Genomic DNA, 27,386 nt, shown 5'->3' on the forward strand with positions numbered 1-27,386 from the left:
GCAGAATTCCTGCGGCTGCTGCGATTAAATGACTTAATTCCAGCTCTAATTCCGGTATTTCCTTGCAGCTTTAAGCTCGGGTTTAACAAAACCTGGCCGAGGCTCGTCCAGAAATGTGAAGGAACTGGGAAAATCAGAGAATTGTGGGATTCCAGAATGGTTTGGGTCTCTTTCCATCCCCTTGCCCAATCCCAGGATGCTCCAGCCTGGCCTTGGGCACTTCCAGGGATCCAGGGGCAGCCCCAGCTTCTCTGGGAATTCCATCCCAGCCCCTCCCCACCCTCCCAGGGAGGAATTCCATCCCAAAATCCCACCCAACCCTGCCCATTCCCCCTTGTCCTGCCCCTCCATGGCCTTGGGAAAAGCTCCCTCCCCATTTTTCTTGGGAAGCTGGAGGGGATTTGGGAACCAGGGAAGTTTGGGGCTGTTCGTGGGATCTTTTCTTAATTGTGGCATTTCTCTCTTCAAGCCCAACCTGCTTTTTCCAGGGTAAAAAAAAAGGGTTTTTTCCCATTCCCCTCCTTCCCATGATATCCATGGGGGTTGTGGGATGACTTTTTTTGGGGGGGGAAAAGCTCAACTCAAACACAACAAAAAGTTTTCAAGCTGGCTTTAATCATCTTCACTTGCTGCCCCAATACTGTACATGCAGGTACAAGCCAATTAAAAGGTGAATAATTCAGATTTTTATTTTTTCCCCCCCTTTTTTTTTTTTTTTTTTTTTTTCCTTTTTTTTTGGGAGGGGAAAGAAAACTTTAGGAATATTTTACAAAACAGAGCGTGCGCCCTCAGAGCCGTCGGTCCCGCAGATAGAAACCACAAAAATACAAGAGTTTGACATTTAAGAAAGGAGCACACACATAGAAAACAGGACAGGACACAGGTAGAAAATCACCATTTGCTCGTTGCTTAAATATTCCCACTCTTCTGTAGCCATCCCAAACCCATCCCCTTCTCTTGGATGTGGGACTGGAGCTCCGAGGATGCTCCAGTTCCCCCCGTTCCCGGTGGTTTTTAAAGTTTTGGGGGAGGGTGGAGTTGTGAAATGGGAGGAATCTGTCATGAAACCGAAGTTTAGCACGAGGTTGGGGGGTGGTGGAGGCAGCGCTCCCATCCCAGCTCCCAGAAATCCGGAAATATCCAAGGAAAGTCCTTTCCTGGCTCTCCTTTCCTCCCCTCATCCCCCTCCCTGCTGTCGCCTTCTCATTTAGTGCCAATTAACTCGTGGTTAATTGGGCTCTGACACCTCCCCAGACTCACGGGGCTCTCCTGGTGATTCCTTTCCATGGGAATTTTGGGGGATTTGAGGCTGGATTTCGGTGTCCTTGTGGGGTTTGGCACTTGCAGCCCTGTCCCTCCTTTCAGCCTCAGCTTCCAGGGGCTTGGAATTCCTGGCTGAGCTCTGGGAGCATCTCCTTGCCTTGAATCCCTCGTCATTCCCACCCTTTTATTCCCCCTCCAGCTCTTTAGGGGGAAGCTGGCTTTAAAGATTCCTTATCACGGATAAAAATCCCGTTAATTTGGAACGGAAATCCAGACTTTTTCAGATGGAATAAACATTCCCAAACTCCACTTTGGCTGCTCCTAAAAATCCATTTGGGGCTTTCCCTCCCCCCCCCCCTTTTTATTTCCCTGCTGCTGCCAACCCAAATTCCAGGAGAAATTCCCAACCTGCTTCCCCCAGAGCTGTTTTTAGGTGTAAACTTGAGGCATCAATGACAGATTCCGGAGCCCTGGATCATCCTGAACATTCCAGGTGCTCGTTCCTGGGATTCATTCCGAGCTGGGGAGGAGGAGGAGGACGACGGGATGGGGAAGATTCTCTCCTTTCACGGCATGAAAAGATCAAAGCCCTTTAAGAAATCAAGGCCACCAACTTCAAAGTGCTCTGAACATTCAGGAGGGGGGGAGCTGCTCCTTCCAGAGGCCCTCGGGATCGGGAATTCCTTCAGGATTTTCCCTGGGGCGGGAGAAAATTCCCTTTTTAGCCAGAGGGAGCTGGGATCCTGGAGGGAATGGGATCAGTGTCCCAGGAGAGGGACACCTTCCCTGCCTGCTCCAGAGGCTCCTTTTCCATCCAGGAGCTTTGGAGAGGGATTTGTGCCCCTCCAAGGGCTCTGGAGAGGGATTTGTGCCCTTCCAAGAGCTCTGGAAAGGGATTTGTGCCCCTTCCAAGGGCTCTGGAGAGGGATTTGTGCCCCTCCAAGGGCTCTGGAGAGGAATTTGTGCCCCTCCAAGAGCTCTGGAAAGGGATTTGTGCCCCTTCCAAGGGCTCTGGAGAGGGATTTGTGCCCCTCCAAGGGCTCTGGAGAGGGATTTGTGCCCCTCCAAGAGCTCTGGAGAGGGATTTGTGCCCCTCCAAGGGCTCTGGAGAGGGATTTGTGCCCCTTCCAAGAGTGGGAACAGCGCCAGATTTTGGAATGGAGCCCCTCGCCCACCCCTGGGAAGGTTTTGGGGGGCTCAGGGCAGCTCTGGAGGGGCTGATGGACAGAGGGGATGGAAAAGGGACACAGGGATCCCTCTGGATCATCCCGGGATTCCTTTGCCTTGGGCTTAAATCCCAAAGGGAGCAGGGTTGGGAGTGGGTGGGAGCCGCCCACCCCAATCATGGATTGCTTTTCATTCCACAGGGAAACAAACAAAAAAAAAAACCTGGATGTGGCCGAGTGCACAAGCTGTGGATCCTAAAGGAATGGAAAAAGAGGGGAAAAGGGAAGGATCCAAGGAAAAGAAAAGGATGAGGTATAGCAACAACCGGAGCTCCAGCCGGGCACGGGCGTCGCGGCAGCTCCAGGCCCTGGGGGAGCACTGGGATCTCCTGGATTCTCCCGGATTCTCTCGGATTCCTGGAGTCCATCCCAGTGTTCCTGAGGGATGCTCGGGGGTCCCACAGCGTGGAGGTTCCTCAGACACCCAGACCAACACTTGGGTCCTTGGCTGGAGACTTTTCCAAGTCTTTTTAAAGCCAAAATCTTCCTCAGGTGAGCGGGATTGTCCCACCCGGTCACGGAGTGACCCCCAGAATTCCAACCCTGTTATTTGGGATGCTTTATTTTCCCTAAAAAGTCTTTCCTGTTGTTTTTCAACTCTTAAAGGAGATTTTTGCACCTTTAACAAGCCAGCCAAGGACTGGGAGGGGGTTTCTCCATGAAAAAGAAATCCTGCCCCATCCCTGGAAGTGTCCCAGGGTGGGGCTTGGAGCAGCTTCTGGAAGCTGGAATTCGATGGATTTTAAGGTCTTTCCCACCCAAACCAGTCTGGGATCCTGTGGAGCAGAGGGAAGACTTCCAGTTGGAACAGCTTTGCTACAAAAACATTGGAAAAGGCCGATGCAAACCCTGCTGTTCCTGCAGGGAATTCTCCAGATCCATCTGCAGCCGTGAAACCCCGAAGGAAAAGCAGGGAGAGCTCTTCCCATCCATGAGGAAAAACACATTCAGGCTTTGGATTCAGCCTGGACGCCGTTCCTTGACCTGCACAATTCCATATTTTCCAAACCTGTGGCCAATCCCACACATTCCAGAGCTTTCCCTGTGTGCATTGTCCAGGCATTTCCCATCCATCCGGAAAGAAGCGTCCGAGTCAACTGGAAGAAAAATCTTCTGCCTGGAAAAACATCCCTGGCGCAGATTTTTTTTAGGGAATTCTTTTGTAGCAGGAAAAAGTGTTCTGGCCCTGCCAGGGGTTTGTGAGTCCAGGTGGGAACTGTGGAATCTCATCCCACAAAAACGCAGATCCGGGCTGGAATTCCCAAGTCCTGAGGAATTCCTGCTCTGTTTGTAACCAGGAGCTCCCAACTCCCGCAGCAAAGGTTGGAGGAGCTGGGAAAGGTGCAGGGAATTCTTCCCGCCCTCTCCGATGCTCTGTGGCAGCAGGTTCAGGGAATTGGTGCTGTATCCCACTGGATTTTGGGAAAACTCCATCTAAACCTCCTCTCCCAGGTTTTCGGCGTGCCCTGATGGTGATGAAACACGAGCTGGATTCTGATTGATCCCAATTTCTTGGAAATTTTCACTGGACTTTGGCAAATCCGGCCCATTCCAGGCTGGTGGAAAACCAGGGATGACTCAGGCCTGGAATCTTGGAGTGTTTTCTGTGCTTTGTGTGAATTTTATCAGCTTTTAGGGGATGTTTCAGCATCATTCCGAGGGGGTTTTTTTCGGTCAAATCCATCCTCGTGATTCCAGCTGGGGGTTTGGATTTCAGCTCTGGCAGTGTTGGGTGGGGGCTGGGTGTCAAAGGGGCTGCAAAACTGACTTAATTCCACATTCATTCCTCTTTCCAGGGAAAAATCTCTGGCAAATCCAATGGTTTGGATTTCTTCTCTTGCTAGAAAGCAGAGGAAAGCATCAAAGAATCCCTTCCAGTGCAGCCGCTTTTGCAAATCTCCTTGCACATCAAAAACGCCCTTTGCGAGAAAATATTCCCCCAGAAAAACAACAAAAAACCAACCTTGGAGTGCAGGAATTTATCCTGGGATAAAGTTCCTTTTCTCGGGAGCTGGCACAGGGCAGAGTTTGGGATTTCTGGCTGTCTTGGCCGTGTTTTTCTCGTCGTTTGAGGAAGGAAAACGTCTGCCACGAGGTTCGGGGGGTTGAGAAATGAGGAGCTGATGTTGCAACCCCAGCGGGGCACAACCCCGGCTCTTCCCCCAGTTTGGTTTTCCCACACCAGTTCAAGGTGGGTCATTCCCGCTGGGAAGTGAGTGGCGGCTCCTGGGGGGCTGCAAGGGAAGGAGGGAATGTTCCGTTGGATTTTGGTGTCGCTCCACGGTGTTTCCACTTCTCCAGGAGCAGGAGGAATCCCTGTGCTGCACTTTGTCCTTGTCTCCCCCCCCCACAACTCCTCCTCAGTGATCCACGAGCCCAAATCTCCGGGTTTTCCTCGCTCCCAGGTGGAATTTCACCGGGATTTTTCCAGCACAAACCCAGGGATGCTTTTGTTGGCCCTCTGGAGCGCGTGGTCGCCGCGTTCTGCCGCTCGTCCCCCGCCTCTTCTCCCCGGCACGGCACGGCCGTGGGATGTTCCTGGAGCAGGGAAGCAGGAATGCGGCGGGCTGGGAACGCGGAGGGGGTGGGAAGCTGTGCCCAGGTCCCTGCTCAGCTCCCTGCTCTGCCCACGCTCCTGCTCCGTGGGGGACAGTCCCAGCACTTCGGCAGATTTGCAGTTTGTTTTCCCGCTGGGATCGAGGTGGTGAAGGCGGAGGGAAGAGAGGAAAGCTTTTCCTTTTGGGATGCTTTCCCTCACGGAGAGTCAAAAATCCAGCCCAGGCTCAGCCAGGCTGAGCCTCACGGAATTCCGTTTGCCGCGATTCCGTCGGCCTCGTGGAATTGTTCCGTGCTCGGGAGGGAACATCGAGTCCAAGCTGTTGTTTGTTCCTGTTTCAGCATTTCAGGCACCGAGTTTGTTCCCCAAACCACGGGAGGTTCGGGGCATCCCACATTCCCAGGAGTCTCCATCCAGGAATTACGGCCTGTGATCCAACCAGCAGAGGAGGATTTCATCCTTCATCATCCTTCATCCTTCACTGAACTTTTCTCCATCCCAGCTCAGCAGGATCCGGCCAATTCCCTTCTCAGTGGTTTGGAGTTGGCAAAGTCACGGCAGCAGCTCTGAGTCCCCGTCACGACGGCGCCGAAATTGTGCCGGTGCCGGGTGAATCGGCCACGGCACAGCCGAGTCCTGCCAGCCATGGGTGTGGGGTTGTGGAACCCCAAAGTTTCAGTGTGTAGACCCCCAGATTTGGGTTGTGGACTCCCAAGTTTGGGGATTTGTGGACCCCAAGATTTGGGGCTGTGGAGCTTTGGGGTTATGGAACCCCAGGTTTGGGTTTGAGAACCCCCAGGTTGGGGGTTGGTGGAACCCCAGATTTGGGTTGAGAACCCCCAGGTTGGGGGTTATGGAACCCCAGATTTGGGTTTGAGGACCCCCAGGTTGGGGGTTATGGAACCCCAGATTTGGGTTTGAGGACCCCAAAGTTTGAGTTTGTAGACCCTCAGCTCTGGGGTTGTAGAAGCCCAGATTTGGTTGGTGGAACCCCAGATTTGGGTTTGTGGACCCCAACATTTGGATTTGTGAAGCCCCTGGTTTGGGTTTATGATTCCCCGGATTTGGGGTTGTTGACCCCAGATCTGGGTTTGTGAACCCCCAAGTTTGGGGTTGTGAACCTCCAGATCTGGGGAGATGAAACCCCAGGTTTGGGGTTGTGGATCCCAAGGCTTGGATTTGTGAACCCTCAGGTGTGGGGTTTTGATTGCCCGGATTTGGGGTTGTGAAATCCCAATTTGGGTTGGTGGAACCCCAGGTTTGGGGGTTTGGACCCCAAGGTCTGGATTTGTGAACCCTCAGGTTTGGGTTTGTGGACCCCTGGGGTTGGATTTATGATTCTCCAGATTTGGATTTGTGGACCCCAGATTTGGGGTTGAGAACTCTGAGATTTGATTTTATGGAGCCCCAGCTTTGGGGTTGGGTTTGTGGAGGGAACAGCTTCATCCCAACAGTCTTTTCCTTCAGGTTTGGGTTTGTTCCTCTGTGGCTGAGCTGGTTCTTCATTCCCGGTGCCACCAGGAGAAGCCCAGGTGGGTTTGTTGTGCTCTGTGCATCGTGGAATTCTGTGTTTCGCCAAGAAATAATCCTATAAAAACCCCAGCTGTGCTGTGGGGTGCTTTGTGGTGAAGACTGAAGGTCAGAGCCAGCCCCATGAAATTCCCCATGAACCTCTTGTCCTCCTCAAGTCTCCAAAAACTCCTCGTCTTTTGGTGTGTCGGGATTTTGTTCCTTCTCTTTTAGGAACTGATCCTTCAGGACAGTCATTGGATTTAGGAATATTTGATGAAGAAACCAAGAGTTTCTAGTGGTGTCTCCCCTGAGTAATTTCAGCAAATTTCAATAGGCACCTTCAAAAAAAGCTTCCGTAATTCCCGGGATTGCTACAAGAACTGGATCCCTCGGAGGGAACCAAAATGCTGCTTGGAAAAACAAACAAAACGGACGAACAAAAAAACCCCAAAAACGCTCATCCTGCAAAGGAACTCCCGGTCCTTCGTCCGTGCCCCGAATTCCAGAGCTGCTCTTGAGATGTTCCCCTGGAGCGAGCCAGGGTTGGATTCCGCTCCTGCTTGGAATTCAAGTATCCAGGAGGGCATCCCAGATCTCCAGAAGGGCGGCCCAACCCTGAGGAGGATGTCCCAGACCTCGAGGGGAGCATCCCAGAGCCTGGGAAAGGAATCCCAAACCTCGAGGAGGATGGCCCGGTCTGGAGGAGGAGGAGGAGGAGATCCCAGCTCCAAGGAGGGCATCTCCAGGAGGGGATCCAAGATCTTGGGAAGGGCATCCCAGCCCTCAGGGAGGGTATCCCAAGCCCTGAGGAGGGAATCCCAGCCGTCAAGGACGGCATCCTACTCCAAGGAGGGTATCTCAGACCCCAAGAAGGGCATCCCAAACCCTGGGAAGGGAATCCCAACCTCAAGGAGAGCATCCCAACCTCAAGGAGAGCATCCCAACCTCAAGGAGAGTTCATTCCAGACCTCGAGGAGAGCATCCCAACCCCGAGCAGGGCTTCCCAATCCCCGAGGAGGGACAGCCAGACCTCAAGGAGGACATCCCAACTCCAAGGAGAGCATTCCAGACCTCAAGGAGAGCATCCCAGCCCTCCAGCTGGGAAGGAAGGGGCTGGGAAGCAGCCGATCCGCCAGGATCCCGGTATTCCCGCTCCGTTGGGTCGCCTTCTCCCGTCTCCCACGAGGCATTCCCAGAGTTTGTCCTTTGGGTCTGGTTTTGGCCGGACACGAGCGCGGTCAGCGGTGAGACACGAGGAGAAGCCCAGCGGACGCCGAGGGGATGCGAGCGTCCCTTTCCCTGTCCCCTCTTGCTTTGGCAATGGTCACAGGCTACATGCTCCCGGGAAAAGGAAAAAAAAAACAACCAAAAACTCGGGGAAAAAAGGCAGGGAAATGGCCACCGAAAGTGCTGGGAAAGCGACCAAACGGGATGAGACTGGCAGATGTTCCCGGTCCATCCGGAGTTCTCTTGGATATTGCAGTGAGTGTGTTGTCAGCACGTGGCAAAGCTACATAAGAGAAGATGCTACATTCCTTGGGAAACAAAAGTAGTGCTGAGTCGGAATTGTTCTGAGTTCCGTGGGGGTTTTTTCCCACTTTTTCCTCGGAGGCAGGGAAAGGGAATGGGAGGAAAGGAACCTCGTCCTCAGCCGGACTGAGCTGCTCCCAGCGGGGGCGGGAGAGAAGCTGGGAGCTTCCAGGACGAGGTCTGGGAACAGTCTGGGATCGTTGGCAGTCGCAGCCCTCGGAGGGGATTTTTGCCTCTCCTTCCCCCCTGCCTCACACACGGCCCTCGCTCCCTCTCCCTGCCCGGAGAGGGCGTCCAGGGCGGATTTTTTAGGGGGAAGGAGATTGAAAATTTAAAAAAAAAAGAAAACCAAAAAAAAAAGGGAAAAAAAAAAAAAAAAGGAAAAAAAAAAGGATATTTACAGCTCTCTACAACCAGTTCTGCTCGGTCTCCTTGGATCTCTCCTTCCCAATCCCGGCCTCTACGGGCAGGAGGGGCTGGTGGAGCTCTCCAGGGAGGACTGGGAGAGGCGGCGGGTCAGGGGTCCGATGCTGGAGTCGGCCAGGGAGGAGGTTGGGAAGAGTTTGTACCAGCCCGAGACGGCGCTGGAGAGATCCAGCTCCTCCAGGATGATCTGGGCCATCCCCATGAAGCACTTGTGGTCCATGCGCCCGTAATCGCCCCAGACAATCACCTGCGGGCAGGGAAGGGGTTAATGGAGCTGGGTGGGAATTCCAGGGAAATCTTGGCAAACTCGGCGTGCCCGGATGGAGAAACTGGGAACAAACCCTGCTGTGGTCGGGGTTGGGAAGGTGTGAAGGGTGCAGGGAGGGCTCTGGGGATCCCGGTCCTTGGTCCCCTCACCCGACGAGGGTGGGGAGGCCCTGGCACAGGGTGTTCCAGATCCCAAAGACAGCATCCCTGACCTCAAGGAGAGCATCCCAGACCTCCAGGAGAACACCCCAACCTCGAAGAGAGCATCCCTGACCTCAAAGAGAACATCCCAGACCTTGAGGAGAGCATTCCTGACCTCAAAGAGAACATCCCAGACCTCGAGGAGAACACCCCAACCCCGAGGAGAGCATCCCAACCCCAAACAGAACACCCCAACCTCGAGGAGAACACCCCAACCTTGAGGAGAGCATCCCAACCCCGAGGAGAACATCCCAGACCTTGAGGAGAGCATTCCTGACCTCAAAGAGAACATCCCAGACCTCGAGGAGAACACCCCAACCCCGAGGAGAGCATCCCAACCCCAAACAGAACACCCCAACCTCGAGGAGAACACCCCAACCTTGAGGAGAACATCCCAACCCCAAGCAGAACATCCCAGACCTTGAGGAGAGCATTCCTGACCTCAAAGAGAACATCCCAGACCTCGAGGAGAACACCCCAACCCCGAGGAGAGCATCCCAACCCCAAACAGAACACCCCAACCTCGAGGAGAACACCCCAACCTTGAGGAGAGCATCCCAACCCCGAGGAGAACATCCCAGACCTTGAGGAGAGCATTCCTGACCTCAAAGAGAACATCCCAGACCTCGAGGAGAACACCCCAACCCCGAGGAGAGCATCCCAACCCCAAACAGAACACCCCAACCTCGAGGAGAACACCCCAACCTTGAGGAGAACATCCCAACCCCAAGCAGAACATCCCAGACCTTGAGGAGAGCATTCCTGACCTCAAAGAGAACATCCCAGACCCCGAGGAGAACACCCCAACCCCGAGGAGAGCATCCCAACCCCAAACAGAACACCCCAACCTCGAGGAGAACACCCCAACCTCGAGGAGAGCATCCCAACCCCGAGGAGAGCATCCCAACCTCGAGGAGAACACCCCAACCCTGAGGAGAGCATCCCAACCCCAAGCAGGTCATCCCAGACCTCAAGGAGAACACCCCAGACCTCAAGGAGAACACCCCAGACCTCACAGAGAGCCTCCCAGACCTCACGGAGGACATCCCAGCTCCAAGAAGGGCATCCCAGCCCAGGGAAGCTGTGGGTGCCCCACCCCTGGAAGTGTCCAAGGAAAGGTTGGACGGGGCTTGGAGCCACCTGGAATATAGGGGAAGGTGTCCCTGCCCACCTGCAGGACTTTGCCCTGGGGACTCTCCTCGAAGAGCAGCGGCTGCTGGTACGAGGGGTCACAGGTTTTCTTCACCACCTTGGTCTTCTTCTTGGCCAGGCAGACGCCGTTCTCCAGCAGGTAAACCTTCACGTAGGTGGCTGCCGTGGGAAACCGGGAGAAACGGGGATGTGGAGCAGGATCCTGGGATGATCCCGGCACGGCACCCGCCTCCCTCCATCCCTGACCCCGCCCTCCACAGCCACCTACCCGGGATGCACTTGGAGCCCATCTTGGGGATGAGTCCCCGCGCCTGGATCACGTCCACCTCCAGCTGCCCGTTGCGGTCAGCCATGCCGACGTGGACATCGCCTGGAAGTGAGGAGACACCTTCAGGGCCATCCCTGATGGTCACCTCCCCCTGGGGACAGCACAGCCGCCCGTCCTCGCCATGGGTGGGACCGTCCTCTCCAGGGGACACCACTGTCCTCACCCCCAGCGTCCCGCTGGATGCCTGATTTGTTGGGAATTAGGGGCTCAGTGGATGGGAAGGAGCTTGGATTGAGCAGCAAGGAGAGATCGGGGTGGGAGCCCCTCCTCCCCATCAGCTCCATGCCTCTCATTGGGATTTTATCCCTCGTGACGGGAAAAAGGCTGGGATTTACCCAGGCTGGGCCTTGGCCGGGTGATTCTGCAGAAAAAGGAGAGGCTGGGACAGGAGGGATCAGGGGCCAGGAACTCAGAAGGGTCCAACCACCCCTTTCCCCTTTCCCCTTTCCCCGAGCAGCTCTTCCCATTCCCGGCATCTCCGGCCCCAGCAGGATCTGGGGTGGACACCTCGGTGTCTGTCCCCAGCTGGAGACACGCTGCTGCTGGCTGGGAATTCAGACTTAGGGTGCAACTTTTGATCCCCATTTGAGATTTCAAAGGGAAAAGTGGGACAAAAGGTGGGGGTTTTGGTTCCAGGGTGCTTGGAAAAGGAAGCCCCAGGAAAAAGCGGAGCTGCCGCTTCTCAGGGATGCCCTGCCCTGATCCCTGCATGCTCCCCTGTGTGGAGCACAGCATTCCCAAGCCATGCCCGGACCGGGATGTGCTGGGATGGAGCCCTGGGAAGAACCACGCAGCTTCTTCCCCTCCCTTCCCTCCCTCCGGAGCCCCCCGGGCGCTGCCCCTGCTCACCCATCGGGGGGGTTGCCAGGGTCTGCCGCCCCACGAGCTGCCCCGGCCCCAGCCCGTCGAGGAAATCGCTGAACTGGCTCTCCGCGCCCAGCCGGGTGGTGGGGAAGATGAACCTGCAAAGGATTTTCATGGAGCATCCTTCTGGACACCTCGGGAAGGATCCCGGCGCCGTTCCCAATCCCTGCCCCGTTCCTTACGTGCCGTCGGAGCTGTTGCTGTTGGTGCTGCCGTCCGTGGATTCCCGGCTGCCCTGCCGGGTCACCCTGGTCCTCATCTCCACGGCAATCCCGGTCTCGGTGCTCCTGCGGATGGTGCTGCGCAGCTTTTTGGGGCCTCCCTCTGGAATTGGAGACGGGATCGGCTCCGGCTCCTGCCCTCCAGCCCTTCCCTGCCTTCCTGTCTCCCTGTTTTCCAGCCGCGCATCATTCCCGGGGAGTTGTGCACCGTTCCCCGGGTGAATTCCCAGGGGATCCCACACGCACACACCCAGGTGCGGCAGGAGAGGAGAGCCCCGGGCCGGCCCCGTGTCCCCGTGTCCCCACCCCAGCCGCCACCGTGCTCTGCTCCCATGTCACCGTGGCTTTGGGTGGCTGAGAGTCCCCCCTGCACCCGAGACCTGTCCCAGTCACCCCACAAGTGCTGGCAGCGTCCCTTGGCCTCCAAAATCCCCGTGCCAGAGGGGACAGCACCCCGCAGTGCCACAGCCCCAACGCTCCTGATGGCCCCTTTCTCCATCCCCTTGGCCTCCAAAATCCCCCTGTGCCCCCGTCCCCGTGCCAGAGGGGACAGCACCCCGCAGTGCCACAGGGTGTGGGCACAGCCCCAACACCGCCTGATGCCCCCTTGGCCTCCAAACTCGCCCCGTCCCCGTGCCGGAGGGGACAGCAACCCCCAAAGCGTGGGCACAGCCCCAAACACCGCCTGATGCCCCCTTGGCCTCCAAACTCGCCCCGTCCCCGTGCCAGAGGGGACAGCAACCCCCAAAGCGTGGGCACAGCCCCAAACACCGCCTGATGCCCCCTTTCCTCCACCCCACGTGTCCCGGGCGGTGGCAGATGGCAGCGGGAGGAGGGTGGCACACCCCTGGCACTGTCCCCGGCCCCCGCCGTGTGCCCATGTGTGCGCGGTGGCATCGCCGCCTTTGTCCTGCTCCTTCGGGGCTGTCCCCACGGAAGGGTTTGGAGCAGGGAGCATCCCGGCCCTGCCATTCCAGGTGCGGCTGTGCTTTTTTTGGGGGGGGAATTTAACCCCTTCAGAGCCACTTCTCGGATGGCGGGAGGGCTCCGGGTTAACCGTTCCTTTCCCAGATTATGGAATGCCAGGGATAGAAAGCAAGAAGCGGGGAAAAGCCTGCGCTAAAAGGAGCTTTGTGCTTCCCCCGCCCCTTGAACAGCTATTTTAAAGCATTTAAATATTTAAATATTTAAATATTTCCCAGAGCGTCCTTTCTCCAAGCTCCTGCCCGCAGCCAGGACTGGGAGTTACTGGTGAGGGGGACACCGAGGTTGGGCAGAGCTCCAGCGACATCCTCACCTTGGGTTGGCAAATTTGGCACCTGCAGAAGTGCTGGAGTGGGGTTAAAACGGGATTTTTTGGGTGGCCTTTTTTGGGTGTCATTTTTGACGTGCATTTTTTGGGGTGTCATTTTTAGGGGTGTTTTTTAGGTGTCATTTTTAGGTGTAGTTTTTTAGGTGTCATTTTTAGGCATCTTTTTTAGATGCCTCCATCACACGCAGGCAACCAAAGCAAGGGGGGTGGGCACCTAAAAACCGAGGTTGGGGGGTTAAAAAGGGGGGTTTTAAGTGGCTTTTTAAAGTTTCATTTTTGGGGTGTCATTTTTAGGTGTCATTTTTTTGGGTTTCATTTTTAGGTGTCATTTTTTACGTGTATTTTTTGGGGGGAGGTTTCATTCTTAGGTGTATTTTTGGGGGGTTCTTTTTTAGGTGTCATTTTTAGCTGTCCTTTTTTTGGTGGTTTTTTTTGGGGGTGCCATTTTTAGGAGCCATTTTTAGGAGCCATTTTTAGGGTGCCATTTTTAGGGGCCATTTTTAGGGGCCATTTTTAGGAGCCATTTTTAGGGTGCCATTTTTAGGGTGCCATTTTTAGGAGCCATTTTTAGGAGCCATTTTTAGGGGCCATTTTTAGGGCGCCATTTTTAGGGCGCCATTTTTAGGGGCCAGTTTTAGGGCGCCAGTTTTAGGGCACCATTTTTAGGGGCCATTTTTAGGAGCCATTTTTAGGGGCTATTTTTAGGTTGCCATTTTTAGGGCGCCAGTTTTAGGGCGCCATTTTTAGGCACCATTTTTAGGAGCCATTTTTAGGCACCATTTTTAGGGTTCCATTTTTAGGGGCCATTTTTAGGGGCCATTTTTAGGGGGCCAGTTTTAGGGGGCCAGTTTTAGGAGCCATTTTTAGGGTGTTTTAGGGGCCATTTTTAGGGGGCCATTTTTAGGGTTCCATTTTTAGGGTTCCATTTTTAGGGGCCATTTTTAGGGTTCCATTTTTAGGAGCCATTTTTAGGGGGCCATTTTTAGGGCTATTTTTAGGGGGCCATTTTTAGGGGCTATTTTTAGGTTGCCATTTTTAGGGCGCCAGTTTTAGGAGCCATTTTTAGGCACCATTTTTAGGCACCATTTTTAGGGTTCCATTTTTAGGGGCCATTTTTAGGGCGCCAGTTTTAGGAGCCATTTTTAGGGGGCCATTTTTAGGGCTATTTTTAGGGGGCCATTTTTAGGGGGCCATTTTTAGGGGGCCATTTTTAGGGACCATTTTTAGGAGCCATTTTTAGGGCGCCATTTTTAGGGCGCCACTTTTAGGGCACCATTTTTTGGGCGCCATTTTTAGGGGCCATTTTCAGGGCGCCATTTTTAGGGGGCCATTTTTAGGGGGCCATTTTTAGGGGCCTTTTTTAGGGCGCCATTTTTAGGGGCCATTTTTAGGGGCCATTTTTAGGGCACCATTTTTAGGGCGCCATTTTTAGGGCGCCACTTTTAGGGCACCATTTTTAGGGCGCCATTTTTAGGGCGCCATTTTTAGGGGCCATTTTTAGGCCACCATTTTCAGGTGCCTCCATCACACCCAGGCAACCAAAGCACGAGGGGTGGGCACCTAAACCCCAAGGTAGGCATCAGGGTGGCCTCTCACCGGTCTGGTTGAGCTGCAGGGTGCTCTTGCTCCACTGGGACAACCCCACAATCGCCACCATCTTGGCGCCCAGGCTGGAGCGTCGCTTCTTGCTGGCGGTGAGGGTGACGGAGTCGGCGCTGCCGCGGGCGCTCTTCTCCAGGTTGTACATCTCGCCGCTGATGCTGGAGCTGCGCACCACATTCCGGGCGGATGAGGAGCTGGCATCCCCGTTGAACATGGTCAGCGCGCCCGCCGGCACCGGCACCGGCTCTGCTGCCCGGGATCAGCTGCGGGGACAAAGCGGAGACGCCTTGGGCACTGAGGGGTGGCAGCGGTTGTGGCACCGCTGTCGCATCCCCGCAGGGATGGGCGGTCCCCTCAAAGTGTTCACAAATCCGGGAAATTCAGGTGGCACCATGCAGAGAGAGCTGGAAATCAGGGAAAGGTTCTTCCCCCAGAGGGTGCTGGGCAGTGCCCAGGCTCCCCAGGGAATGGGCACGGCCCCGAGGCTGCCAGAGCTCCGGGATTGTTGGACAACGCTCCCAGGGATGCACAGGGTGGGATTGTTGGGATGTCTGTGCAGGGCCAGGGGTTGGACTGCATGATCCCTGTGGATTCCCTTCATCTCAGTATATTCCAAGATTTTTTTCCCACCCATGAGAGCAGGACCCCCCGGGGGAACACCCAGCCTTGCCTCAGCTCCCTGTAGGACCTGGACACTCCCAACAGCCAGGAGACACCAGGGTGGGCAGAAGGCTCTGAGTGTCACCAACCTGCCCAGCCAGGGACAAGGGGACAGCCCCATCCACCCCTGAGGGTGTCCAAAATCGCATCCGGCCAAGTTTTCCCTGCACATCCCCTTCTCCAAACCGTGTCCAGGTCAGCCTGCTCCAGGTGATTCCACCCCGGGATGGGAATCCCTGGAGCAGAGAATGCACTGGAGGTGGATGCCAGACCTCCCGCACGGCCCTGCCGCCTTCCCTTGCCCATGAATATTTAAACTCCAGCGGGATGGAGCATCCATCTTCCAGGGAAAGGTGAATTATTAACTGCAGGCCAAGCGAAGCCACTTTGTGATAATGGATGGAGGCAGCGCCTGGAAAAATGTTTCCCTTTCAGGAGAGAGGGATGGGCACGAGCGCGGGGAAGCTGCGGCAGGGGGAGTGGGGCAGGCTGGGGGCTCTGCTGCTCCACAGCGGGCACGGCTGGGACGGGACCTGATGGGAATCATGGACTCAGGGTATGACTGGGATGAGACCTGGCAGGAGCTGTGGGATCAGCTCCAGCACCGCTGAACTCGTGGATTTATCAATTCCAAGGGTGAGCGGGTGTTTAGTCATTAATGTCATTAACGAGCTCCCTCCTGGCTGGGGTTTCCCCCCTGGCTCTGCCCAGGCACTGACCCACGGCCTTCTCCCCACTCCTTGTGCCCAGGGGGGCTCAGCACTGAGCTCCAGCTCCGGAGGGATGGATCCCCTGGGATAAAGCCATTGATGTGGGGTGCATCCCAGCTCCAGAGGGATGGAGCCCCTGGGATAAAGCCATTGATGGGGGGTGCATCCCAACTCCAGAGGGATGGAGCCCCTGGGATAAAGCCATTGATGTGGGGTGCATCCCAGCTCCAGAGGGATGGAGCCCCTGGGATAAAGCCATTGATGTGGGATGAGCCCCAACTCCAGAGGGATGGAGCTCTTTGGATAAAGCCATTGATGTGGGATGGAGCCCCTGGGATAAAGCCGTCAGTGTGGGATGAGCCCCAGCTCCAGAGGGATGGAGCCCCTGGGATAAAGCCGTCAGTGTGGGATGAGCCCCAGCTCCAGAGGGATGGATCCCCTGGGATAAAGCCATCGGTGTGGGATGAGCCACAGCTCCAGAGGGATGGAGCTCCTGGGATAAAGCCGTCAGTGTGGGATGCATCCCAGCTCCAGAGGGATGGAGCCCCTGGGATAAAGCCATCGGTGTGGGATGAGCCACAGCTCCAGAGGGATGGAGCCCTTGGGATAAAGCCATCAGTGTGGGATGAGCCACAGCTCCAGAGGGATGGAGCCCTTGGGATAAAGCCATCAGTGTGGGATGCATCCCAGCTCCAGAGGGATGGAGCCCCTGGGATAAAGCCATCGGTGTGGGATGAGCCACAGCTCCAGAGGGATGGAGCTCCTGGGATAAAGCCATCGGTGTGGGATGCATCCCAGCTCCAGAGGGATGGAGCTCTTTGGATAAAGCTGTTGGTGTGGGATGAGCCCCAGCTCTAGAGGGATGGAGCCCCTGGGATAAAGCTGTTGATGTGGGATGCATCCCAGCTCCGGAGGGATGGAGCTCTTTGGATAAAGCCATCAGTGTGGGATGCATCCCAGCTCCAGAGGGATGGATCCCCTGGGATAAAGCCATCGGTGTGGGATGCATCCCAGCTCCAGAGGGATGGATCCCCTGGGATAAAGCTGTTGGTGTGGGATGCATCCCAGCTCCAGAGGGATGGAGCTCCCGGGATAAAGCCGTCGGTGTGGGATGCATCCCAGCTCCAGAGGGATGGAGCCCCTGGGATAAAGCCATCGGTGTGGGATGTATCCCAGCTCCGGACGGATGGAGCCATTGGCATCAGGTGCATCCCAGCTCCGGAGCTGCCCCATCACAGGCATGTGCCAATGTCCAGCACCTCCTTGAAGAGGGATCAGGGCTGATCCGCTGCCTTGGGCTCATCCTTTGGGATGACACTTTCCAATGCCACCCTCCGGCTCCAAACCCGCTGCAATCTCTGAGTTTTCCCTTAGGATGCACCCGACACAGGGAATGGATCCCAAACTCTTCCCCAGCCGCAGCGTCCCGCCGCACCCCGTGCCTCAGTTTCCCCACAGGCAAACCTGGATGAGGCTGTGCCTGAACAAACACAAATCCCTCTGCCAGAGGGCTCAGCCAGGCCCAGCCCAGGCCCCTCCACGTTCCAGGTGAGAAATCCCTTGAACAACCCAACCCTATAGGGCCAGGAGAACACAAAAGGCTCCTGTTGCTGTCCCCTGCTCGCCGCTCCAGCCGCCCGGAGAGCACCAGGCTCTGGTGGGAGCAAATTAGATCAGGAGAGCAGAGCGCTAATGGGATCATTTCCAATGCAACACACACAGGGATAATCCGCCGCAAAGGAAGCGGAGCGCGCTCCTCAGCCCGAAGGGAGGATTTGCTTTCCCCTGCCCGTGATTTTACCCCTTATCTCTCTGCACAATCTGTTTCTGCCCCGGAGCAGGTCCTGGGTTGGGGGCTCAGGGGGTGCCTGGTGCTGAGATGAGCTGGGCTGGAGGCTGGGTTTGAGTGCTGGAGCTTGTGGCTGCCACAGCTGAGCTGGCCTTGGCACAGCCACAGCATCCTTGGCAGGGCCACAGCATCCTTGGCAGGGCCACAGCATCCTCAGTATCACCACAGTGCCCTCAGCACCACCACAGTGCCCTCAGCACAGCCACAGCACCCTTGGTACCACCACAGCATCCTTGGCAGGGCCACAGCATCCTCAGTATCACCACAGCATCCTTGGCACCACCACAGTGCCCTCAGCACCACCACAGCACCGTTGGTGCCACCACAGCACCCTTGGTACCACCACAGTGCCCTCAGCACCACCACAGTGCCCTCAGCACAGCCACAGCGCCCTTGGTACCGCCACAGCATCCTTGGCAGGGCCACAGCATCCTTGGCAGGGCCACAGCATCTTCGGCACCACCACAGTGCCCTCAGCACCACCACAGTGCCCTCAGCACAGCCACAGCATCCTTGGTGCCACCACAGCACCCTTGGCATGGCCATGGCACCCTCAGCACTACCACAGCATCTCTGGCATGGCCACAGCACCCTTGGTGCCACCACAGCGTCCTCGGTACCACCACAGTGCCCTCAGCATGGCCGCAGCACACTCGGCATGGCCACAGCATCCTTGGTGCCACCACAGAACCTCTGATGCCACCACGGAACCTCTGATGCCACCACAGCACCCCCGATGCCACCACAGCACCCTCATCCCGACGCTGAATCCGCAGCCCCGCTGCTGCCCCTGCCCCGGCTCCCCCTTCCCGGCAGCGCGGGGGGACTCAGGGAACGGCACCGGTTTTCCCTTCAAACACGCATTTCCCTCTTCCCCTCCATGTATTTATTCCCTGTATCCCAAGCCGGCGGGATCCTCGGAGCCATCCTCCCTGACGCCGCATCCAAGCCCCCTCCTGCCGTGCCATGGGAACGCGTTCCCGAGCTCCCGGGGCAGCGCCGCAGCCCCCGCAGCGCTTACCGCGACCACGCTCCGTCCTTGCGGGAATCAAAAACCACCGGCAGCGCCGGGAAGTTCCCCGGAGAGCCAGCCCCAGATCCCGAGGGACGCACGGAGCCCCCGGACACCGGCGGGAGCCGTGTCATGGCTGGAGCATCCCCCAGCGCCGATGGAGGAGCACAAGCGGCAGGAAAAACGGGATCCCTGTTGCGTTTGGATCGCGGCGGCGCGGGGGCCGAGCTCTGCCCTCCCCGCTCGTGGCACCCCAAAAAAATATTTTAAAAAAAGAGGAGATGGAGGCGGCTTACCGGCCCTGCGCCGGGGAGGAGGAGGAGGCTCAGCTCAGCTTCGCAGCCCCATCCCGGCCGGATCCAGAGGGTGCCAGGGCGGGTGAATCTTTCCAGGGTTCTGGAGAGCCGGGGCTGCGCTGGCGCTGCTTCAGCATCTCCCTCAGCATCTCCATGGTTACACGGCTGACCCAGTTCTCCTCCCAGCCCCGAGCAGGGGCACAGTGGTCCAGCGGGGTGGGATGTGCTGGGAGCATCCCTGGGCCGGGATTCAGAGAGCTGATGACTCCCCTGGATCCCTCTAGACAGATCCAGATGCCATGGAGCTGCTGGGAGTGGTAGGGCTGGGAAAAGTGGGGCTCGAGGCAGGACAGGGTGGCCGCAGGAGGGGATGGATCCCGGTGACCCCAGGAGAGGAAGGATCCCGGTGATCCCAGGAGGGGATGGATCCTGGTGATCCCAGGAGGGGATGGATCCTGGTGATCCCAGGAGGGGACGGATCCCGGTGACCCCAGGAGGGGATGGATCCTGGTGATCCCAGGAGGGGACGGATCCCGGTGACCCCAGGAGGGGATGGATCCTGGTGATCCCAGGAGGGGAAGGATCCTGGTGATCCCAGGAGGGGATGGATCCCAGTGACCCCAGGAGAGGAAGGATCCCGGTCCCAGGAGGGGATGGATCCCAGTGACCCCAGGAGAGGAAGGATCCTGGTGATCCCAGGAGGGGATGGATCCCGGTGACCCCAGGAGAGGAAGGATCCCGGTGACCCCAGGAGGGGATGGATCCCGGTGACCCCAGGAGAGGAAGGATCCCGGTCCCAGGAGGGGATGGATCCCAGTGATCCCAGGAGGGGATGGATCCCAGTGACCCCAGGAGAGGAAGGATCCTGGTGATCCCAGGAGGGGATGGATCCCGGTGACCCCAGGAGGGGATGGATCCTGGTGATCCCAGGAGGGGATGGATCCCAGTGACCCCAGGAGGGGATGGATGCCGGTGATCCCAGGAGGGGATGGATCCCGGTGATCCCAGGAGGGGATGGATGCCGGTGATCCCAGGAGGGGATGGATCCCGGTGACCCCAGGAGGGGAAGGATCCCGGTGATCCCAGGAGGGGATGAGTCCTGGCGATCCCAGGAGGGGATGGATCCCAGTGACCCCAGGAGGGGATGGATCCCAGTGACCCCAGGAGAGGAAGGATCCTGGTGATCCCAGGAGGGGATGGATCCCGGTGACCCCAGGAGAGGAAGGATCCCGGTCCCAGGAGGGGATGGATCCCAGTGACCCCAGGAGGGGACAGATCCCGGTGACCAGGCAGTGCCAGGGGCTACAGGTGTGGGAAGGACCAACCCAGGCCTGGGAGGCAGCGCTGACCCCAAATATGCCACAGAAACAGGAATGAGGGGCAAAATATTGAAGGGAGAAATGGATGCTTTGGGAAAAGCTCTGGAGAAGAAGGGAGCAGCCCCACAGGTGCCCCCACACAGGTGGGAAATGAGGAGGAGGAGGAGGAGGAAGGTGCTAAATGAGCACGGTGGGGGTGGCTGGGAATGCTGCCTTGCCAGGGAAGGAGGCAGAGGGATTTTGGGAGCTGTCTGCTCCCTCAAAACCCTCAAGGTGGGTGTTCCCAGGGGAAAACGGGGCTGGAAACCCCCAGCAGTGGGACAGGAGGTTCTTCCTGCCCCCTGTGCTGGGGCTGCCTCGAGCCTGGAGGGACAGCACTGAAAACTGCGGATGTCTGGAGCAGGAAGGTCCTAAAATTCCCTAAAACTTTTGGGAATAAAAGCTTGCCAGAGCTGCCACCTCGAGGCCCTGCCAGTCCTTGGGCAACAACACAGCAGGAATTGCAGCATCCCAGCTCCTCCAAGAATTTGGGAATAAGGCATGGGCTTATTTCCCCTAAAAGCATTTAGTTCTAATTAATTGCTTCAGCTTTGATAGGCAGCTGCTCGTATAATTTTAATTGCCCAACAAGGGGGATAATTGGGTGCACGTGAGCTGGGAATCTGGGAGGAGCTCCAGGTCTTGGAATTCAGCATCTCCTGGCTCTGGCAGGTTAGGAAAGTTCTGTCCTGGCTGGAATTTGCTGCAGGTGCAGGGTTATTGCTGCTGCACCGGCTTCAAATTAAAGGATGGCTCCGAATGTGCTCCATTTCTTGGAAAAAGTGGGAAGTTTGGATGGGGCTGTGCTCAGGGGATCCCACAGGAAAAGCCCCTGGAGAAAGGCCTGGCTGTTGGATGAGCGAGGTTTAACAAAGCCGTGGCTGGGAGGAAGAAGAGGAGGAAGGCCCTGGAGCAAATCCCACAGGATGGCTCCGGTCTGGATGGTTTTCCAAAGGGCAGGTGCTGGGATGGGAGCCTGGCCTGGTTTTCCATCGGGATGGGAAGCGCTGGTGGCAGTGGTGTGGGTGGAGAGCTCGGGGGATGCTGGTGACAGTGACCAGTGCATGGCCCAGGGATGTCCCCAGGGGCTCAGCTCTTCCAGAGACCCGGGAATGGCTCTTGTGGGACGGCATTCCTGCAGCCTGAAGGCAGCTGGGGCTGCTCCAGGTGCTCTCAGTGCTTCCATTTGTTCCTGGACGTGGGGATGGACTGGGAGCACCAGTGGGATCCAGACTGGGAGCCACAGCCCTGTGTGGGGTCTCCAGGCAGCAGTGGCACGGGAAGAATGTCCCATGGGAATCTTCCTCAAACGCGCTGTGCCCAAACACACCTCAGTCGTGGCAATTCCCTTTCCATCCCCATTCCCAAAGGATGCGTCCATCTCCCGATGCCACAGCTCCAGAAGGATCCATCCAGCAGCGCCGGGGTGGAGAACCAAACATCTTCCGGTGGGACACAGCGTTCTCCTGCACCCACCTCGTGCCCATCTTCCACCAGGAGGGTGGGACAGGTGTGGAATTCCAGGTCATCCATGTCCGAGCCCTCCCCGGTGGGCTGATTCGGGGCTGCAGGACACCGGAGGCAGCGTCCTGACCACGCCGTCCCTGTCCCCCGTGTCCCTGCGTGACGTCTGCGCCCGGTTAAATCAGATCCGTGCTGAATCCCAGCGTTTCCTTGGCAACATCAAGGAATCCGAGGAGCAAAAGCCACCCGGCAGGGCCAGGCTGGGGGACGGCCAGCGCCCGCCGAGCCCAACTGGCCACCAGAGCCACGGGGACACTGCGGCAAGCAGCGGGCATTCCCGATGGTCCAACTCATCCTGGAGATAATCCCAGGACAGAGCATGGATCATCGGCCCTGCTGGCACTTCGGCGCTGCTTGTGGGCAGCTGGGAACGGAGCAGGACCTCGCTGGGGACACGCAGGAGCTGGCACCAAGCAGCCACTGTGGCCAGTGGGACGCTGCAGCCGCGTGGCCCCAAAAACTGGGACAGCTCCATGGGGATGCAAGAAACCGGCGTTGGGATGGGTTTGGAACAGGGTCACCCCGCTCAGATCCCAACCCTTCTCCCGGTGGCACCGAGGGTTGGAACGGCCATGCCAGGGCCGGGGCTGATCTGCCCCGGCACGGAGGGAATGGGAGAGGAGCTTTTCCCATTCCCGGCTGCCGCTGCCTTTCCGGCTGCTTGGCTCCGAGCTCTGCAATGCAGCGCGCTCGGCTCGGCTGCTGTGTGTGAATCCCATCAATATTTCATGGAGCTGCTTCCTCCAGGGGAAGGGCTGCTCTCAGCTCCAGCTTTCTGCTGCTCCTATCAGCAGGGAACATCTGCTTTCCTTCCACCAGCGCCCCGCAGATCCCCCTTGTCCTCCCCATTCCACGCTGGAGCCTTCCAGGGGCTCCGTAGCCCGAAATCCCTCAGGATCCAAAGCGCTGACCAAATTCCACCCTTGGCCGCTGGCACCTGCCCAGTGCTCCTGGGGTCTCCAGGGATGAGCCACCAGCTCCAGGATGGGTCACCAAACCCACCCACACCCCCAAATCCACGTCCAGCAGAGGGATGTGCCAAGAGCCTGGCTGGATCTGACATTCCCTGCCCGGCCGCATCCATCCCGCAGGTCCCAGCTGGCTCCTGAGCCCAGCAGGAGTCGGGGGCGAGCAGCTTTGTTTGCAGAAAAAGTTGCTTTTTTAATTGCTAAGGCTGCACAATTCTTCCCGAGCTTCTTCAGGGATCAGCAGAAAACTTGGGAAGAGTTCTGGGAGCCGGAGCGATGCCAAGAGGGGGCAGAGCCTGCGGCAAACACCCCTCGCTGTGGCACGGGGAGCTGGGGCATCTCACCAAGGCTGGCACCGGCTCCTGCATCCCTGGAAGAGCAGGAGGATGGGAGGAAGGGACACAGGATGATCCCAGCAAGGTGCTGCTCCCTGGAAAACTTGTGGGAAGAAGATGAGGCCAAAAGCTCTGGTGTTGCTTCACAAGCCAACAGCTAAAATCTGCACAATTCCCGATTTCCAGGGTGAAACCTCCATCTCCAGGAGTCTCTCTGTCCGTGGGGAGGATGAGGAGCCTGGAGAGGCTCCCAGCAGAGCATCCCAGGGCAAGGAAGCAGCTCCTGAGCCTGGCAGGCAGCGGGAGGAGCGGAGCTGTCAATCCCTTCCCAGTAATTCCCGACCGAGGCTCTCTCCCTGCTCTCGGAGATGTGGTGACAAAACATTTGAAGCGCCTTGACAGGGACGCCAAGAGCTGCTGCCACACGGCTCGGGATTTAATAAGCAGGAAAATTAGGGATTTTCACCACCTTAAACTGCATCTTGTATCCGTGTGGTGCTTCCTGAAGGGCTGCGCTGCAGCGGGAGCCTATGGAGAGCTGAGCTCTAGGGATGGCAGCAGCTCCAGGGGGATGGAATGAGGGGGATTCACCCCTGGATTTGGGGCCAAGCAGCTCAAGATGCTGCAATGTCACCCTCTGTCCCTGTCCCACAAAGGCTGGAATGGGGACAAAGCTGGAGCGCTGGGAATGTGGGAGGTGGCAGGAGTTCAGCCTCACAAAGGGATGTTGGAGATGGAACAGCGAGAGAGAGGTGTGAGCACAGCAGGAGTGGCCTTGGGGAGGTGTTGGTGCGGGAAGAAACGGGCCCAGGGAGAGCTGGGGCTGGAGGGGAGAGCTGAGGAGCAGCCAGGGATCAGGCAGGGCTGGTTTGGGAACAGCCAGGGGATGAAACCAGGGCTGGTTTGGGAGCAGCCAGGGATGGTTTGGGAGCAGCCAGGGGGATCAGGCAGGGATGGTTTGGGAGCAGCCAGGGGGATCAGGCAGGGCTGGTTTGGGAGCAGCCAGGGGCATCAGGCAGGGATGGTGTGGGAGCAGCCAGGGGGATCAGCCAGGGCTGGTTTGGGATCAGCCAGGGCTGGTTTGGGATCAGCCAGGGGGATCAGGCAGGGCTGGTGTGGGAGCAGCCAGGGGGATCAGGCAGGGCTGGTTTGGGAGCAGCCAGGGCTGGTTTGGGCAGGTGGTCCCTTGTCCTACGGTGGAAAAATGATCCCAGGCTCCCATGGCTGGCAGCAAAGCCCTGGATTTGGGCTGCAAGTGAAGCCCATCCCGTGATCCCACAGGATCCGCAGCCTCCCACTCCCAGCGCACAATCGAGACAGGCAGCGCAGCCCCCGGGATGTTCCCTGGGCACCCAGGGATGGCGTTCAGCCTCAGAAGCCCCCTTGCCATGGGTCCTGGACCCCTGAAAGTGGACACTGACCACTTCAGAGCCCGTCAGACCCCTGGGGGTGGGCACTGACCACCACAGAGCCCCTCTGATCCCTGAGGGTGGGCACTGACCACCACAGAGGCCATCATAGCCATCACCTGCCATGGGAGCCATCCTGCAGCTTAATGCCAGCTCCCACATGTGGCCCTGGGCACCATTTGGGGGCACAGAGGGGACCCTGTGAGCAGCCAGGCCCGTGCCCGTTGGGGTGCCAGGGTGATGCCCACGCTGCCCTCGGGCTGTCCCCACTTGTTGTCCCCGTGGTTGCGGCACGAGGGAGCAGCACAGGAGCTCTGCCCGTCCCAGGGCATCCTCTCACCCTTCCTCACCCACTCCTTAATTTTCCCTCCAGAACCGACCACAGCACCTGCCCCAAACCCCACAGAGGGCGGGAGAGGCTCTGGATCGAGGAAGAGGCAAATCCACGTACGAATCCCAGGCTGGAGACGCCGGGAAGCCCAGGACGAGGAGAGCCCCGTGCGATGTCCTGGGGCAGACCCTCCCCAGGACCCTCCCCGCTTTTCCCGGTCCCTATCCCGGTTTTCCCGGTGCTGGGACCGCCGTGCACGGGACGGGGTTGACGTCAACGGGCTTTCAGCGGGATGATGGATGGCACGGGAAGGCGCTCCCGGTGCCGAGCCGCCGGCCGGGAAGAGCTGCCCGCCCCGCACCGGGAAAGGCTCCGGGAAAGCGGCCCCGGGAGCCCTCGGGAACGGGGGGAGCGCGGCCGTAGCTCCCCCGTTTTCGGCGCAGCGCTGATTTTGAGGGGTTCGCATCCCAGCTCAGAGCCTGGGGGGTGATTTAGGGGTGCCGGCAGCCGCGGGGTACGCGGGGACCCCCGGCGTTGTCCCCACGGGGGTCGAGACCCCTCCTCTCCCTCCATCCCCCCTCCCGTGGCTCCCGGAGCGCGCATCCCGCTGCTCCCCGGTACCGCAGCTGTACCGGGCATCCCCAAAATCCACCTCCCCCGCTCCCCCGCCGGCGGCCGGGGATGCTCCGGGGCAGGTGCGGCCCCGCTCGGCCCGGTGGCCGCGGGGCCCGGGGCTGTCGCCGCTGTCCCGGGCGCCCGGAGCGCCGCACCCCGCGGGCACTCACCGCTGCCGCCGCCGCCGCCGCCGCCGCCCGTGCCCGCTCCTCCCCCGTTCCCGGCGGGCTGCTGGGAGCGGCGGGCGGGGGAGCCCCGGGCCCGGCCCCGACGGCCCGGGCGGAGCGGAGAGGGACCGGCACCCCCTGAAGGACCGGCAGCCCCCGAGGGACCGGCAGCCCCCGAGGGACCGGCCCGGGAGCAGCGCGAAGGGAGGTGGCGGCCGGACCCCAAAGGGCGGTGGCAGGACCGTGCAGCCATCAGGTGGATCCGAAGAGATGATGGAAGGAGCAGCCGGTCCCCAGCAGCCTCCAGTTGGACCCTACAGCCTTCAACTGGAACCTACAGCCAGCAGCTGGACCCCAAAAGCCTCCAGCTGGACCCTACAGCCTTCAACTGGAGTCTGGAGCCATTAAACAGAGCTCAGGAACCACCAGCTGGATCCTACACCCAGCAATTGAACCCCAAAAGGTGCAAGACAGAGGCTGTACCCTTCAACCGGAGCCTACAGCCAGCAATTGAACCCCAGAGCCTCCAACTGCACCCTATACCCATCAGCTGGACTCTACACCCATTAACCGAACCCCGAGAGCCTCCAGCTGGATCCTACACCCATCAACGGGACCCCGAGAGCCTCCAGCTGGATCCTACACCCACCAACGGGACCCCGAGAGCCTCCAGCTGGATCCTACACCCATCAACGGGACCCCGAGAGCCTCCAGCTGGATCCTACACCCATCAACGGGACCCCGAGAGCCTCCAGCTGGATCCTACACCCATCAACGGGACCCCGAGAGCCTCCAGCTGGATCCTACACCCATCAACGGGACCCCGAGAGCCTCCAGCTGGATCCTACACCCATCAACGGGACCCCGAGAGCCTCCAGCTGGATCCTACACCCATCAACGGGACCCCGAGAGCCTCCAGCTGGATCCTACACCCATCAACGGGACCCTGAGAGCCTCCAGTTGGACCCTACACCCAACAACTGGGCCCTACACCCATCAAACGAACCCCAAAGCCCCCAACCAAACCCACACCCCCCAGTTGGAGCTCAAGATCCTCCAGCTGGACCCTCCAGCCACCAGTTGGACTCTGGAGCTGCCACCTGCCCCTTCTGTCCCAGCTGGACCCCAAGAGCAGCTGCCACCTCCCTGCTGTCCCCACCTGGACCCCAAGAGTCCCCAGCCAGAGCCCGGCACCTCGGGAGCCTCCGGGCTGAGCTGGAGCCGATCCTGCTCAGCCTGGGATTTGGGAATGCACAACCCTCCCGGCCCCGATCCCGCTGGAACACCCAGGGGGACAGGGACACAATGGGGACACCCCCGGAGCCCTGGATCCCGGCGAAGGAGGAATTTGGGCGGAGAGGCGGCGATTCCAGCGCTGCCCTTGGACTCACCTTGGCTGCCGGGATCCAAACACCGATTTCCCTCTAAGCAGCGTCTCCCTGCTCCCAGTGAATTCCTCCGGCGCTTTCCCTGCGTTGCCTCTGCCGGCTGACATGGAGCCACGTGCCACGAGGAAACCTTCCTTAACTCTGTCCCTCCCTAAAATCCCGCCAGCCTCACAATTCCCAGCTCTCCATCCCATGGACAGCACCGGCACCCGGCCCTCGCTGCGTTCCCAATCGCGGGATTAGGGCCTGGGGAGCGATTTGGGATCGGGGTGGGTCAGTGGGTACAAGCATCCATCAGGGAAG

General features: G+C 58.4%; 1 protein-coding gene across 4 annotated transcripts; it reads right to left on the reverse strand.

The window, feature by feature from the left end:
• Window positions 1-595: 595 nt before the first annotated feature.
• Window positions 596-27,386, reverse strand: RIMS3 (regulating synaptic membrane exocytosis 3). Of its 4 annotated transcripts, none has more exons than XM_032132110.1 (7): window positions 27,087-27,386; window positions 14,456-14,724; window positions 11,509-11,650; window positions 11,312-11,424; window positions 10,403-10,504; window positions 10,154-10,293; window positions 596-8,761 (listed from the first exon to the last, which is right to left on the reverse strand). In XM_032132110.1, the coding sequence occupies exons 2-7, from the start codon at window positions 14,673-14,675 to the stop codon at window positions 8,549-8,551; spliced, it is 930 nt and encodes a 309-aa protein (XP_031988001.1). In that variant the 5' UTR covers window positions 14,676-14,724; window positions 27,087-27,386; the 3' UTR covers window positions 596-8,548. The 4 variants fall into 4 exon arrangements, with proteins under 4 accessions (XP_031988001.1, XP_031988000.1, XP_031987997.1 ...); XM_032132109.1 differs by lacking the exon at window positions 27,087-27,386 and adding an exon at window positions 25,699-25,734; XM_032132106.1 differs by lacking the exon at window positions 27,087-27,386 and adding an exon at window positions 18,989-19,078.

Source organism: Corvus moneduloides, chromosome 23, assembly GCF_009650955.1.
Source record: "Corvus moneduloides isolate bCorMon1 chromosome 23, bCorMon1.pri, whole genome shotgun sequence".
In the NCBI taxonomy this organism is placed as follows: domain Eukaryota; kingdom Metazoa; phylum Chordata; class Aves; order Passeriformes; family Corvidae; genus Corvus; species Corvus moneduloides.

Bases quoted from the DNA above. Each gene is read 5' to 3' on its own strand.
- RIMS3 (XM_032132110.1), bottom strand. From the start codon at position 14,675: ATGTTCAACGGGGATGCCAGCTCCTCATCCGCCCGGAATGTGGTGCGC. The intron at 11,651-14,455 runs GTGAGAGGCCAC...CTCCAATTCCAG, and splicing joins CCTGCAGCTCAACCAGACCG to AGGGAGGCCCCAAAAAGCTG. The intron at 8,762-10,153 runs GTGGGCAGGGAC...CCCTGCCCGCAG, and splicing joins CCCAGGGCAAAGTCCTGCAG to GTGATTGTCTGGGGCGATTA.